General features: G+C 42.5%; 1 protein-coding gene across 1 annotated transcript in view; it reads left to right on the top strand.

Annotated features, from left to right (window-relative positions):
• The window catches only part of LOC144268742 (nardilysin-like), a 94,295-nt gene extending 78,933 nt beyond the window's left edge, over positions 1-15,362 (top strand). The window contains exons 22-31 of the mRNA XM_077823922.1: positions 4,475-4,637; positions 6,014-6,045; positions 6,418-6,556; positions 7,200-7,247; positions 7,716-7,768; positions 9,103-9,186; positions 12,916-13,006; positions 13,534-13,650; positions 14,242-14,331; positions 15,183-15,362. Of these exons, the coding sequence (XP_077680048.1) occupies positions 4,475-4,637; positions 6,014-6,045; positions 6,418-6,556; positions 7,200-7,247; positions 7,716-7,768; positions 9,103-9,186; positions 12,916-13,006; positions 13,534-13,650; positions 14,242-14,331; positions 15,183-15,362 (997 nt within the window). The remainder of the gene's footprint in view (positions 1-4,474; positions 4,638-6,013; positions 6,046-6,417; positions 6,557-7,199; positions 7,248-7,715; positions 7,769-9,102; positions 9,187-12,915; positions 13,007-13,533; positions 13,651-14,241; positions 14,332-15,182) is intronic.
• The last annotated feature ends 1,096 nt before the right edge of the window (positions 15,363-16,458 follow it).

Genomic DNA, 16,458 nt, shown 5'->3' with positions numbered 1-16,458 from the left:
CATTCCATGCCCCACCCCCCAAATAATTATGGTTCTTGAGTGGCCTCTGCATATTCCCATTTGTGGGATCAAGACGCCTATGCTACAATCTTCCGGAATCTTCTGAAAAGCGGTGTCCTTCGCGGCCACTTGCCCATTTCCCCTTTTTATCCTGGAAGGTCCTATTACCCGGGGTTTTCAGAACCCAAAGCAGTTTAGTTATCTGTTTCTCTCCAGGCGGTCAGCAATAAATCAATGGGGCACAGCTCATCTCTCTGATAAATAACTGACACAAGCTAAAGGTCTTCTTAGAGTGCTTGCTCATGTCCATTCCATATTAGGTGTGTGTGCTCGCCACATGCACCGGTGCCAGAAATTTTTCCCTCAGCAATATCCGTAGGGGACCGGCTTTGGCACCCTCTGGAGTGGCGCCCATATGGCAAGGTATAACGGGCACCGCCAGCTCCCCCCACCCTTAGTTCATTTTTGCCACCAGTGATGTTGCTGGAACATCTGCTGCTTCGGCTAGCATTGGTTTCTTCTCTGTTCTTGCGAACTTTGAAATCCTGTAAAATAGTTATATATAGTTAGTAGTTTCTTAGTTACCCTGAGTAGTAGTTCTCGAACTCTTCGTTAGTGTGGACGGGACCCTGCCGGGGATCAGGCCATGCCCCAGTCCCCAGGCTTTAAGCCCTGCAATCGCTGCAAATGGCCTATGCCCATCAGCAATCCACATACCAGCTGCCTAAGGTGCTTAGGTGAAGGGCACATAAATGACAAGTTCTGTATCTGCAAGTCCTTCAAACCTAGGACAAAGAAGGAGCACGATATCTCTCTAGGGGCATTCCTAATGGAGTCGGCACTCACTCCGATAAAGGAGTAGCGGTCTGACTCCGCACCGAGCACCGTGGCCTCTGTGCGCAGTGCTCTCTTGGCACCGTCCACGAGCTGGCACCAGTCTCCCTCCACGGCTCCAGTCAAGCAGCTGAAAAACTGTGAGGGGAAGGTCTCCTACCTCCCACCAGGGAAAGGAAAGGGCAGGGGGAGAGCCAAGATCCGTGTCGGGCAGCTCAACATCCCCCTCGGGAAGTTGGGCCCCCATTCAAATCAAGCAGTGCAGCCCATACCATGCTTTGCCTGTGACTCTAGATAGTGATGCAGACCCCAGACAGCTTCAGGTGCCATTGACGCCTGAAGCCCTTCAAGTTTTGTTCTCAACAGGGTCTAAGCAAGGACTCCCTCTCCGATGCCTTCCTCCTGTCGTGGTCAGGGAGCCTGATGTACCCTTTCCCTCTGATTCTGTTAATCAGCAGGGCCCTGGCAAAGTTCAAGAGAGACAAGGCACAGGTTGTCATGATTGCCCCAACATGGCCTCGCAAGCCCTGGTTCAGCACGCTCACGAGCCTGTCAGCGGCCCCTCCCTGGCCCCTGCCCAACGGATCGGACCTGCTGTCACAGGACTATGGTCAACTCCTACACCCCAACCTCGGGTCCCTTCACCTCTCGGCGAGGATGCTGAGTGGCTGATTCTGGAGGAGTGGACCTGTTCAGAAGGAGTGCAACAGGTCCTCCTGGAAAGTAGGAAACCCTCAACTAGACTGACTTACCTGGCTAAGTGGACGAGGTTTTCCCTCTGGGCGTCTGAACGGGGCATCTCTCCCTCGCATTCCTCCATACAGACTGTCCTGGACTACCTGCTTCATTTGAGGCACCAGGGCCTGGCGCACTCTTCCATTAGAGTGCATCTTGTGGCCATCTCCACTTTCATCCACTGATCCAAGGACAGACAGTGTTTTCCCATGACAAGACGGTCAGATTCCTGAAGGGGCTTGAGAGACTCTTCCCACAGGTATGGGCCCCTGTCCCACAGTGGGATCTTAACTTGGTCCTCTTTAGGCTCACCGGCTTGCCCTTTTAGCCGCTGGGTTCCTGCTCCCTTTCCCATCTGTCAGCGTTGCTGGTGGCAATGACGTCAGCAAGACGGGTCTCTAAAATTAAAGCCTTGACCTCAGAACCTCCGTACATGGTCTCCTACAAAGATAAGGTTCAGTAGCAGCCCCACCCGGCCTTCCTGCTAAAGGTGGTCTCCGCTTTCCATGTGACCTAAGACATCTTCCTCCCGGTGTTCTGTCCCAAACCGTACAAGGAGAGGTGTCTTCATGCCCTGGACATCCGAAGGGCCTTGGTTTTTTACTTAGAATGTACCAAGCCTTTCCGAAAATTGACTCAACTCTTTGTCGCTACACTGGATAGGGTCACCCCGTGTCCTCACAGAGGATTTCCAATTGGATTACATCATGCATAAAGACTTGTTACAACCTGGCGGGGGTTCTGCTGCTGCTGATCGTCAGAGCCCGCTCAACAAGAGCACAGGCGTCTTCAGCGGCCTTCCTGGCGCACATCCCTTTCCCAGACATCTGTAGAGTCCCAACGTGGTCATCTGTTCACACATTTACCGCTCATTATGCTATCACTCATCAGGCCAGGGATGATGCTGGGTTCGACAGAGCTGTGTTGCAATCTACATGTCCATGAACTCCTACCCACCTCCAGGGGTACTGCTTGGGAGTCACCTAATATGGAATGGATGTGAGCAAGCGCTTGAAGAAGAAAAGACAGTTACCTTTTCTGTTACTGGTGTTCTTCAAGATGTGTTGCTCATGTCCATTCAGTGACCTGCTCTCCTTCCCCACTGTCAGAGTTTCCGACAAGAAGGAACTGATGGTGGGGGCGAGCCGGTGGTGCCCCTTATACCATGCCATGTGGGCGCCACTCCAGAGGGAGCCAGAGCCCGTCCCCTACAGATACTGCTGAGGGAAAAACTTCCGGCATCGGTGCATGTGGCGAGCACGTACACCTAATATGGAATGAACATAATGTAGAATGGACATGAGCAACACATCTCAAAGAACGCCAGTTACGGAAAAGGTAACTGTCTTTGCTTTCACCGAAAATGACTTTTTTTTTTTTTTTTTTTTTTTTGAGATCTCAAGCTGACCTATACGTATGCTGTTGCAGTAGGTTTAGAGCATCTTAAAACATTTTTATTTACTTAAATCCAAGAGATGGTTTTGAGGAATCAGAAGCCAGGCTTCGGGGGGGCCCACCTTCTATCTAGCTGCTGGTGAACTTAGATATCAGATCCTTGCCCAAAGAAAACTTCCTCAAACTGCTCCAAAGCACCCTTTCTACTAAACTCTTTATACATTTTCTCCAGACAAAGTGCATAATTCATAATAGCCTCTAATAGTCTAACAATTTCTCTAGTAACAGACAATAACAGTTCATTATTCTCCTTAGCATCAAAGCATTTCTAGTCATAACAACAATAAACTTCCAAATTAGAGGCACCTAAAACCAAGGTCTTTGTCGAAACATTCCCTCTATTTTAATGGAATCTTCACTTTTTGTCCCAACCTTCCATTCTGATAGAAAAATTGCAAACATGCAGCTATTTGATGTTTGGTTTTCAGCTGACAGTGGCTGAACTCACAAGATACCTGACTATAGTACTGTCAAATTCTGGGGCATACACAGTAATATTAAATTCAGGGGCTACAGTTAATTGTGTGCCACTGCACTTGTAATCGGAGATTTGTGGTAGCAGTGCGTGGTTGGGTTGTACATGTGCTGTCCCCATCTTGCGCTGCCACAGGCGGTTACATAGTGCTGTGCAACCAAGCCCCCCCGTCAGTTCCTTCTCTGCTGCCTTTGGCTTTGCCTTTCCGATTTTTGAACATCCTTTTTGAAGTGTGGACACCAGAACCGGACACAGTATTCCAATAATCATCTTATCAATGGTTCATACCTCCTCCCTACATCCAAGAATCACATTAGCCCTCATAGCATATTTGGGTTCACTTCTATTTCCTCCAGGCTTGATATTGCTGGGAGATGCTGGGCGGGGAGGGAGTAGGAGGAGAGGGAGGGAGGTAGAGTTGGCTTCAGCTCTTACTGGTTGGACCCTATAATTAACCCTCTGCCTGTTCAGTTTTCAAATATATAGAGTGAAAATTTAAGATGTTTTTATTAATATGTTCTTCTGTTGTTTAAACAGCCTGTGCTACTCTGCAATTCTGCTTCTGATGACAGCTCACTTTGTGGAGTTCCTATAGCTGGCTGAGTAACATTGTGGGTTAAAAAACACCAGCAGTCTGAAATAGAGGTCCACAGAGTTAAATAAGTGGCCTAGAAAAGAAAAACAATCTGCGTTATGACACATCCTGGCAAACCAGTATTTAAGTCTTCCCCCAGGGATATTCCAAAGCAGTTGTGCCACTGAGGGCTCAGGTTACCCGAGACATTTTGGAGCTGAGGTAGGACTGAAGCTCTAGGGCAGATTAACCAGTACTTTGGTATTTCTGGTTAGGATTAGCTGAAATTGTGCTGGTCACAGAGCGTGGATAGAAGTAGTTCAGGATTTAAAGTCCCTATTGGGCAACGCATTCTGAATTGACACTTAATTAAAACTATTCTTTTTTGTTGTTTATTACAGAGATGTGCATTCTTTAATTTTGGAGCATGGCAAGTGGTCTATGATAGATAGATACAGGAGATTAATGAAGGGCCTTTACACTGAGTCCCTCTCATCCTTTGTTAAGGGCTTCAAATCACATCTATATGTGGAGGGGCTAGTGCAAGGAAACGTCACAAGCAGAGTGAGTACTATTCTCAGCAGCTGAAGCTGGAAGTCTATATTAATTGGTCAAACCATCACTTTTAGAAGTTGTTCAAACACAGTTGCCACAAACCGCATTTATAACACTGTTTTGCCAGCCTATAACTCTACTTGTTATACTAGCAGTTTTAGAGGTATCTCATGGAAGTGCAACTTACCCTGTTAACCTATGGGACAGCAAATGTAGACTGGCCACTGCTGATTTTCCCCCCATGTCGTTTAAATATGCTCAGTAATTTTTAAACTGCGTGGTGGTAAAAAAGGCCAAAGCCTGTTCGCACTTGTGCTCCCAGTGTTTGTTACCAGTGGAGCTCCCCTGGTGCTGGTACAACTGTGGAAAACTTCTCTAAAACTGCCAATGTAGGTACAGCCTATGTAGCAAAGTCAAACCATGTTAAGCCTCGCTAGGATCCAGTTCTGTTATCTTTACTCGTACAAAACTCCTATTGAAGTCGATGAAGGCTTTTTCCTGGGGACTGCTGGATCCAGCCATAGGTCTGATCTAGTCTAACTGGCTTTTTTAAACATGGATATAACAGGGTTTGGCCCCATTGATGCAGTGTCACAAACGTTGTGTGATCAGTGAGTATGGTGCATGAACCCATTTGCTGTCTTCGCTTTGTGTTCATCAGTTTTTCCCTTGATCGGTAACATTTGTCCTTAGATCGTCAAGCCTTTTGGGAAATACACCCCTATATTGGCGGGAGTGGGGATTCTTGTAATGACAAACATGGGCATCGGCTGTTAGGAGAAATTGAGGTTTAGTGATGGATGGGTATTATGGAGCATTTGAGATGTTTTGCACTAAGTGCTGTAGTTTGTGAGCTAAATGAATTTCAGGACCCTGGATGCCCTGCAGTTGCACAGCGAGGTCCTGCAGCACTTACCATAAACAGCTGTTTTTCTCTTGTTTGTTGGCACTGCCTCAGCAGGTGCCCAAGCTGCTCTTTCACAGATTCCCACTGACTCCTTTTGTGCATATCCCTTGAAGCTTAGAGTCTCAGCAGACTCTGTAAATCATTTCTCTCATTTCCTTTCTTCTTTCCTGTCTTCCACGCTGGCCTTGTTGAGAGGCTACAAACTCCCAAACAAGAGACTGGATTGGAGATGTCTGTTTCTTCCCACAGAATAACATAGATGAGACCATGCTGTCACCTTGTAGGGGAAGTGAGAAACTTGTTGCTGGGCTAACCTCTAGCCAAAATGCTGTACTATGTGGCAAAGCTGGGGAGGACTGGACAGTTCTGTATTTGCTGGCCCCTTTCTGGATGGATGTAGAATGTATTGGAGCTGATGCTTAAAGGGTTAATAATCCCATTCTTCTAAATAAAGCTATGTTTATGTTTTATCTCCTAGGAATCAAAGGATTTTCTGAATTATGTTGTTCTGTGAGTATCTCTCTTTGGTTCTTTCACCTTTCACCCTTGGGAACTATAATTATATTACAAAGTTATAAGTCTTGGTTAACATTTACTTTTCTTTTGTGGAGAGGAGAAGAATGTTGTAAACAATTGAAATTTCCTTTTTTTTAAAAGAAATGTTGTAACTATAGTGTCACTATTTTCTGGAAATCTTCTGGTTTTGGTGTTCAGATCTGATGGTGGTTCAAGTAGGATGTGATTTTAGATTTGTTGTAGAAGGGGGAGGGGATTGAAGCTGTTTTGAGTATTGAGGCACCTAGATTATGAAGATTATGGTTCTTTGTTTTGGGTTAAGGAATGGACAAGTGTTTGACACTTTGCTGTTTGGACTCCCTTCAGAAAACTGCAGTTCTTTCCCTTGCCACACCCATGTCCTGTTCAATTTCGAGTGGTAGACCTGCCAAACACACACCTACTCTGCAAGGTGAAAACCCTTAACAGAGGTGATGCCAACTCTGAAGTGACAGTCTATTATCAGGTAATGTGTTAAACATTTGTGTATACTCATTTATTTTCCTTGTGATGACTGCTGCTACTTGTTGTGCAGTCTGGATTAGGAAAGCCATCAGCATAAAAATTCTCCAACCGTTATTTTAAGAATATGTCTTGAATTCTAGTCATCCCATAAACACATGAACAAGGCCCAAGTTTCTAAAAACTCTTAATGAAGTTATAGTCTGTATTGTTTTGTGAAAATTCTAGATCTATTATGCATTATGCAGGCCTGTTGCATCCACTTCCACTGTGATATTGCCTTCCTTCCTCGCCTTTTCTCCCACAGATTGTGCCTGTTGATGCCCCCTATTCTTTGATTACCTCAAGATTGTGTTTTCACCCATTCTGGTCCCTTTGCCATGAGCAGCCCTTGTCTTCCACTCAGAGGGCTTCTTTGAGGACACATTGGAGGCCAGAAAGTCAGATTGCTTTTTTTAAATTGCAATGTACTTAATGGTGCAATCCGCTCTGAATGGCGCTCGCGCGCGCGCTCTCTCTCTCTCTCTCTCTCTCTCTCTCTCTCTCTCTCTCTCTCTCTCAAAAAGGCCCCTCTAGTAACTTGGACCATAGCTCTTAGCTCCATGAGAAACCCCTAAACTGTTTTCAATTAATGTTTTTGGTTTTAGTCTGGGGCTAGGAGTTTAAGAGAATACACCCTTATGGAGCTGCTTGTGGTAAGTTTTGTTCATTTCCTAATAACGCTTGAGTGTTTATTAATGTGTGTCCATAGAGGGAGTATCTGTGTCCTATACATGACAGTGTCTGCCATGAAAACAATGGCTGGTGTCAAGATGAGACTACAGATCTTAGTGATACATGTGACCCACTTGAATTAGCCTTTTATTTCTCCTATAAGTGTTTGGGGAAACCCAATGAGTGGTTTAACTCATGAATTCAGTGGAGTAAACTTTCTTCCTATAAAACTTCCTGAATATCAGGATATCTTGTAATCCGGTTACATGGTTATAGTTTTACTCCATGCTAATTTCTTTCTGGGGCGAGGAGATTCATTGAGGTTTAGGCTTTCCATTGTTTCTTGTTTTGATAATTTTTCGGTACTAAGTCTGAGTGAAAGCGGCCATTGTGGGATATCTGTTGCTCTAAGTATGAATGTCTTCTGACTGAACTCATGCTGTATTCAGATGCACATGGAGGAGCCTTGCTTCAACTTCCTACGAACCAAGCAAACCCTTGGGTAAGTTCACTGCATTGGGTACAGCTCCTGTTCAGCTACTTTATCATATATGATGAGTCCTGTGTACTTTGTTACTATGGAAACTCCCTACTGCATGATAACTAACTCCTGACACAGTGTGGCTGAAAGTACAGTGTAACATACTAAAGCCAAAACCACCAATTTCTTTGGTGCCATGTAAGAATGGCAAGGTTATGTGCAGTAAAGCTCCTCTAAACTGGTCAAGTTACTCATCAGAAAAAATAATTGTCAGCAAGGGCTTGTCCTCCAGGTTAGAGTACATAACCAGAAGGCAACATAATTTTGACTAAGCAGAAGACTATCTGTTTAGCTTGGTGATCAGCATTGACTCTGGCTGTGGAACTAGACTTCCTCAAAAGTAACATGCCTTCACTCTGTCTTCCAAGTAGCCACCACTGTAGCTTTACCAGGACCACATATGAAAAGGGTGGGGATTGCTGAACTTGAATTAACTCCTGTCACAACTGCAGCTACAACCCGTTCTACTTAGGCTCTTTACTGTGAACTAAGAGGCTCCAATAACTCTGACTGCACAGTACCTGGACTGTCGGTAATGGTATGATTATGTCGTGGAGAATCACGGTTTCTGGGACCGATGGGACTTCTTCTGCAGTGGCAGGGCTGGAGTACCTGTCAGCCCCATGGCTGCTGGAGTGTCCAAGGATTGGGTCAGCCCCTTGGGGCTGGAGCAGTGGCAGGGTTGGAGCCACTGCTGGAGGGCAGTCCCTGGGCCACTGGAGCAATGGCTGGCGATTGGCCCTGGGGCTTCCAGAGCAGCTGGCCAGTGGGCTGACTGCTGGAGCAGTGGTCCCCAGGGCTGAAGCAGCAGCTGGGGTTGGGTCAGCCCTCCTGGGGCTGGAGAAACTGTCTGAGGTCAGCCCTTTGGCAGTGCTTGATTGTTAGTCCTCCCCCACCCTGGTTATTTTTAGTAAAAGTCAGGGAAGGGAGAGGTCAGAGCCTTCCATGAATTTTGGTTTATTGCCCACATCCTGTTCCTGACTTTTACTAAAAATACCCATGACAGAATCTTAGCTTTTACTATAAGGGTTCTTGTAATTTCACAGAGCTGGAGTGCAGGATTTCTCAGAACATGAGTACTCACCTTAACTTGTTTGCTGAACAAGAAAAGGCCAAGGGCACTTGATGCAAAGATTTGATATTTGTTATTTCAGAGGGAATCTTGAATTGATAGCTGCCTCATTGCTAAAACCTTAGATCTATGTATTGACAATATTCTAATTTAGTAATTGTGGATGGTAAATGTAAAGTGACTTGTAATTGTGAACTTTTTTTTTTTCTCCTTTTGGTTTAAGCTACCATGTGTACCCTAAATGTAGAAATACATCTGGAATTCTTGGGTTCTCTGTTACTGTAACCACACAAGCAACCAAGAACAAGTGAGTTTTTATGGGTATATCTCGTTTAATCAATTGCTGGCCATTGCAGAGGCCTCGAGCATTGGTTTACCTCAGTTCCTTCTCCTGCTTTCTGCCTGGGGCATACAATAGTTAAATCTCCAGAGGGCTGTAATTCTTTGCTTTACTTCCAGTTATGGGGTTAGTGTGGTGTAGCTGGGTGATGTTGGCGTCCTGTGATATACTGGAGGTTAGACTAGATGCTCTGGTGGTCCCTTCTGTTCTTAAACTGAATTTATTACTCTTAATAATTTAAAAGAGTGGTTAAATTGCATGTTAGTGTTTCCATCTCAGGGGCCTTTGGGCTTCTGTGGCTTTTCAGAGCTAAACTTTCCAGATCTCAGCTGAAGTAGTAGCTGTCTACCACCTTGTAAGCATATAGCCAAGTAATATTTCAGGACCCCTGATGTTTTTCCACAGTACTTTAGCACTGATATCTGTCTTGTGGCAATCTGTCTTGGACTGGTTATAGAGCTTCCATCCCAGAGAGAGATACAGGAGATGTGTTTTCTTTAAGACATCTTTAATGCACCGCCAGTTAGAGCTGTTGTATGTGTAGATAAGATATGTTATACATGGCTTCACCTAGTGGGTAACAGTATAGTACAGTTTAGCATTACATCTCCCTCTTTAAGTTTTACAGTCCTACCATGTATAAAATTTTACAAAATAAACACTATCATGCTATCTTTAAAGTTCAGTACATATCATTTTGTTAAGTGTTTCTGAATTGTATGGGTTTTCTAATTACACAACCCAAATGTGTAACAACTTGGTCATCTGGCTGTCCATTAATTGCAGTGACTGTCTCTGGTCAGTTTGGAGTCTTTGAGTCATCATCTTCTTTTTCTGCATCTGCCATCTGTAAAGTTTGCTCTATTGATCTCAGATGATTTCACCTCTGAGAGGGGTTGTAGGCTATGGTAAGTCTCTTCTGATACAACTGTCACATCTGCTCCTGAATCAGTTTTAAAGTAAATAGTCTTTCCATGAATATTCAGTTTCACTCTCCAGGCAGGCTCTGTATGATCACATGAGATAGATCCAAGAAACAGTGACTCTTGATTGTCTGTCTGTAATATGGGTCAACTCCCTGACTGCTTCGGTGCAGCAACGAGCTGCAAAATGTCTGTATTTTGTGCATTTATTATATCTTGCGCCTTTGGCTGTAAATACATGTCTTGGGCTATGAATTTTTCCATCTCTCCTGCATTTAGGCTGAAAGGCTTTGTAGCTAGCTTGGAATTTGTCCATTTTATTCTCAGGGGTCTTATGATAATTACTTTCAACAGTTATGCTGCATCTGTTTACAGCTCCTAAGCTGTTTCTTGCTTTTTAGGTTTGGTGAATTGCTCTTGGTTTTGCTGTTTCATCAACTCAGACTAGTTTGCTATTTAAATAGCTGTGTGTAGGATTAAGTCTGTTTTTAATTTTAGCTGCTGTGAAAGATTTTTATCTGCAAGCCCTGTAACTAATTTATCTCCAATATTTTCATGTTTTACAGTCTCAAAATCAGTTTTCTGTCAATGCAAGTAAAGCTGTGATAAAAGAGTCAACAGATTCTTCTGGTGGTTGAATTTTTTGGTGTAAACATGCCCTTTTATAAATCACATTTCTCTGAGGTATAAAGTATGCGTCGAAGATAGAGCCCTTTCATAGTAATTTCTGTGACTGTCTTCAGTAAATGTAAAATATTTAAAGATATGCTTCTCCATAGCATAAATTAAAGACTATGTCTGTATGTCTCCAGTTTCCTTGTGGAGTTTGGTTGCAAAGTAAAATCTTGCTAAATGTTATTTCCAATCTGTCCATTGCACCACCTAGTGGCTGAATTGCGTAATACAAAAAGAAAAGGAGTACTTGTGGCACCTTAGAGACTAACCAATTTATTTGACTCTAATGTGCCACAGGTACTCCTTTTCTTTTTGCAAATACAGACTAACACGGCTGTTACTCTGAAACCTGTGTAATACAGTTTGCCTGCACTGAAAAGTGTCCTCATGGCTCTCACACAATAGAGCTGGTCCTGGGTGGTTCTTCTCATTTGCAATCTGTTTAGGAGCAGAGTCTGATGTCCATATTACAAGTATCACACCACAGATTCTCCATTTAAGTTAGGTGACTTCTTATTTTCGAGCGTGTAAAATGCCCCTATGACATATGACATATGTATAGTTTTAACATATCAACCTTATTTGATAGAGAATTTACTGACGTTTTAAGAAATTAGTGATTAATGGTGAAAATTTTGAGCATGTGTGAATCTGATCAACCAGTGGTGGTCTTTTCATGCCACACATTGTGGTCTATTTAAGACAACAATGATGTGCTTATATTTCCTCCAACTTCATTTACCACTGAACTGAGTGAAGCATTTTAATCTTTTTGCTGGGTTTATTTCACCTTTGATTTTTATTGTCCACTCTGCTAGGGTGCTTCAAAGATGACTCTTGCATGCCTTCTCTCTGAAGCTGTATGCATGTGTGGTATTCAGTTAGCTCCATAGGGTGCACTTCTTTAGTAGATTCTGTGTAATCACAGCCATGACTCATACTTTCCACATACAGTTTTAATCTTAGGCTCTAATGCTACAAAGAGCTCAGATGGAGGGGGAAAGGTCAGGGTTCCCTTTTCGTCTACCCATAGTCCCTAGGGGCATTGTGGGGACTCTCCCTCTGAAATCCTGATGGGTGGTCAGCGATAAAGTGCAGTGTAAGGTGTTCCCTCATGAGGGGGCTCGGCAAACTACTTCCCCCACTCACTTTTCAAGATCATCACTTTTGAGAACACTCCTCCTTTTCTCTATTTCAGTGTCACACGGCACAGCATTTCTAATGTTTTATGACACACACAAGAACATTAGACTACTGTATATTAAATGATACTTGACTTACTTTTCATAGGCCAGTAAAACCCATCTCAGTTTTCAACGATCTAAGTGAATGGCCCTTTCAAATGCTATTTTATCTTAAACTCAGAGTTCATGATAAACTGGTTTGATTCAACATCTTATCACTGATTTTAAATAGATTTATTGCTGATCATTAATTTTTAACAAAACAGAAGCAGGGAATCTGGAAACAATCATAATATACAGCCTTCTTTTCTTTGTCTGTGCACCCCTCCAAGTTGCTGCATGTTTTTTCCTTGGAAATGTCAGCCCAATGGACATAGCAGTTGGGAAACGCTTGTTTAAACAGTGTTCACACCTCTATCACACCTGCTTCCCTACAGTCTTTTAGCTTGTGTCTGGGACCCAGGCTCATGTTTTCTCGATGGCTTAGAACTGCTTGCTTGCAAATTTCTGCCATGCCCTTACCTATCAGGATTAAAAGAAGTAGAAGTAGTATTGGCTTCCTGCATATAAATCTTTAGTGGTCTTATGTGAAAGGACTGGCTAGTTTTATTTGTCAAGTTACCTTATTTCTTAGGACAGGGAAAGGTTAAAAATTGAAACTGACAGTGTCTTTCCTTTATATGCTCCTGAGCAAACAGGTTGTGTTCTGTGGGCTTTCCATGCCTCTCAAAAATCTTGTTTTTCCTCATCCCTTCTTGTTTAGTTTCTCCTTAGGATAATGAAGGACTCACTTTTGCAAACAGCAAAGCATGTTCTTAGCTCCAGATTTAAAACTACTGATTTCACCCCACATATTTATTAAGTTCTGCTAATGTTATTCATATGGTTCCTAACATTTCCCTTATTCCTTTCAGCTCTGAATTAGTTGACAAGAAAATAGAAGAATTTCTTTTGTACTTTGAGGGGAAAATGAGGCTTCTAACTGAAAAAGCATTCAGGACTCAGGTAAAATTGGAAAAGCAGCCCAAACACAGCCTCATAAGAATGGCTCTGATCGTTCCCATATTGTTAAAAACAGAACATGCAAGATCTTTGTAGAGGGAGAAAGTGGAAGTGATGAGATACTGGTGCTCCATGGTCATGCTTCCTGGCATGGGCTGCAGTGCACAGTAGCATTTTCTGAAATTGGCACTGAACTAAGGACAGGGCACTTCGATTTTTTTCCTTTTTTGGCTTTGGACTCTTCCCTTCCTGAGATTGGACTCTTGTTTTTCTGGAAGGCTCCCGATGAGCTCAGGGGACACATGCAGCCTTGTTCAATGGATGCCAGGACTAGTAGTATTTCAGTACTCAAAGCAAATGTCCCAACCTTAGAGGCCGACAGTTGCATTTAACACAAGTTCAACCTTTACTTTGAATCATACGATACACAGCAGCCTGAGCTAGCTAAACCCTTTTGAAGCAGAATTCCACCCCTTTCCTGATATGGTGCCTTCTGTGTAAGAGTAATAATAATCAGTGTGTTTTTACAGGTCAGTGCTCTAATACATATTAAAAAATGTGAAGATTCCTATCTTGGAGAAGAGGTGGATAGAAATTGGAATGAAGTAATGTCTCAGCAGTATCTTTTTGACAGACTTGCCTATGAGGTAGTGAATGAAACTTAAAAATCAACCAATGTTATTGTCTTACTGTGTCTCACTAGATACTTATATTTGAAATATAGAGTGAAATTCTGGCTCAATTAAAGTCAATGGCAAATTCTCTCTGACTTTACTGGCGCCAGGCTTATGCCAATAATGAATATTGCTTCATGAATAGAAAGTTTAACCTCTTGTCAATACAGTGACCTAGTATTAGGAATTAATATGGAGCCCTGGAGGGTGGAGTCAGTACCTCAACATCTGAATGCATTGTGACCTGGAGAGACCTGTATAAAGAAATCTTTATCTTAAGTGTGTCAAGATGAATAGTAGTTACAACTCAAACCTGATCTTCAGAATTCATAGACACTTCTAGCAATTCCATTTCATAAGCATCAGCAAGTGTTTCTGTCACTAACTGCTGCTTTCAGGATTTAAAATTTTGCTACAAGTGTTTGTTCTGGGATGAACTGGAGGACAAGGGCAGAAAACTTGTAGAGATGTTCAAAATACTGTTCAACTGTTTGGAATTAGGGTGCTTTTAAAAGATGTGTGTGAAATTTGGACATTTGAAAAGTGTACTCTTGTGGGTTTTAGGTTGAAGCACTACAATCACTAACTAAATCAGACCTTGTTGACTGGTTCCAAGCTCATAGAGGCAAAGAGAGGAAAGCACTCAGTATACATGTGAGTATGTTTGGAATCATCATGATGTTAGGTGAGATTGCTTCACACCATTGACTTAAGAGTAACCTCCTTATTTAATTTCTATGGCCTGTTCTTTTCTTCCTTCCCACATTCTGTGACTAACTTCTTTTAAAATAGACTCCTGTGAAGAGGCTTATGTAAGTCATCTTTGCAGCACTTTGAAGCACCCTAACAGAAAGAACAACCTTCACTTTTTAAAAAGTAGTTAAATGATAGAATTGAAAATATCTATTCCTATAGCTATTAATATCTGAACTCTTGTTACTGCTTTAAACCCATATCAGAGGAGAGGAATAAACCTTAATTTTGTCTATGTAAAGTTTTCATAGTATTAGGAATAAATTGCTTAACTCTGAAAGTTGCAGAAAGAAGTAAAAGCCTATGGATATGTCTACACTGGAATCAGAGATGTGACTGCAGCAAAGTGTAGACACCCTAGAGCGAGTTTTGTTCTCTAGCTAGTGTGAATAACCGTAACAGTGAAGCACTGGCAGCGCAGGCTGTACAAACCCACCTAGAACCCTGGGTGTAGACTTAAGTGGCTATCAGCTATCCCATGCTGCTGTGGCTTTACTGCTCTTGTTGTCTGAGCTAGCTAGATCAGCACTAGCGCAGGTATGTCTGCACGGGCTGTGGTCATACCTCTGATTGCGGCGGAGACATACCCTTAATTTGGTCTCCACTGCTATAGTTATTGAGTGTCCATGGAGTCCAGATTGAAACTTAGTGTTTAGCTAAAATATGCTTAAAATGACTCACTCTTAGTCTAGATTTTAAGCATGCAAACTTCTACTGTCTTCTTGGTAACCCTCTGGCCTTTGAATTTTCAGGTGGTTGGATTTGGTAAACAAGAAGGCGACTCAGATGTTCAGCAGTCCTTACCTGGTGAAATATATCAACTCACATTCTTACCCCCTTCCTCCTATATGAAGAATACCTCTTACATCAGGGACATTAGAAATTTCACATTAATGCGTAACTTCCTCCCTTACCACAAGATATTAAAATAAATTATAGTTGTTTTCCCCTGCATTTAAGTGTACTTTAAGTAATTTTCAGTTTGAGAACACTACGAATCATTTAGCCTCACTAAATGAATTTGTATTTTCAGCAGTGGTAGATGAGTTCTTCTCTTATTTTAATGAAGATTTGCAGCATTGCACATCCACTTTGCTCTCTCCCACTCCTCCTCTGAAATCTGAAACAAATTAATTTTTAACAGTTGTTAATGGAAAGTATAACTCCTGTCCCCATTCTTAACATGCTTCAAGTAATTTTCCCTCCCCTGTTTTTTTATTGTGTTCTTACTGTGTTTAATACAACATGCTATGTAAACTTAAAACATTAATAATCTAGTCTTTATATTTTAGACACACTATTTCAGAGATCTCTTTGAACTCTTCATTACGCTGCAAAGGTACTTGTAAGAGCCTTAAAGAGATACTGCACCATATCAGCAAATTTCCGTACTTAAAATTTGCCTTCAAACAGCTTTTTAACCAGTGGGCCGTCTCACAGCCCAGAATAGCCTCCATCCATTCTTGCACTAGCCACGTCCCCAACACATCCTTACACCAGTGTCTGCACAGGGAAGCAGCATAGGACCATCTGCGCTGCTGGAGCAATTCCCCAGGGGGCATTTTGGACTCCATTATGCTATGAGAGCAGCATAAAGGGATCATAATGGTACCTTGTGAAATAATTTTTATCTGTGCAAAGGGATTGCAAAGTCGGTGTAAAATACTACAGATCAGACTGGTAACATATTACATCCACTTTGCATAGGGGAGACGACACAATGTGTCAGGCAGCAAAGAAACAGGCCCTAAGCATTTAAATCATGGTTACAGCTTTATTTTCTAGTTTAGAAAAGATAGAATGACTTATCTGATTTCATGCCATCTGTGGGATTAGCAAAACCAGAGAGACTAATAAACAGCAAATATGACAAATTAATGATGCAGAAGTAATGTGCAGACAATTCAGGCAACTTAATTATGACAGTCATTGGTAACAGCTAATAAATAGACTGAATGTTAGCTCTAATGCAGATTAGCATCCAATTGTCTCATTGTACAGTTGACTACAACAGTTTTCACACTCCAC

This window comes from Eretmochelys imbricata, chromosome 8 (assembly GCF_965152235.1).
Source record: "Eretmochelys imbricata isolate rEreImb1 chromosome 8, rEreImb1.hap1, whole genome shotgun sequence".
Lineage (NCBI taxonomy): Eukaryota > Metazoa > Chordata > Testudines > Cheloniidae > Eretmochelys > Eretmochelys imbricata.
Note: the sequence above shows the minus strand (reverse complement) of the source record. Positions and strands in the feature narration are given on the sequence as shown.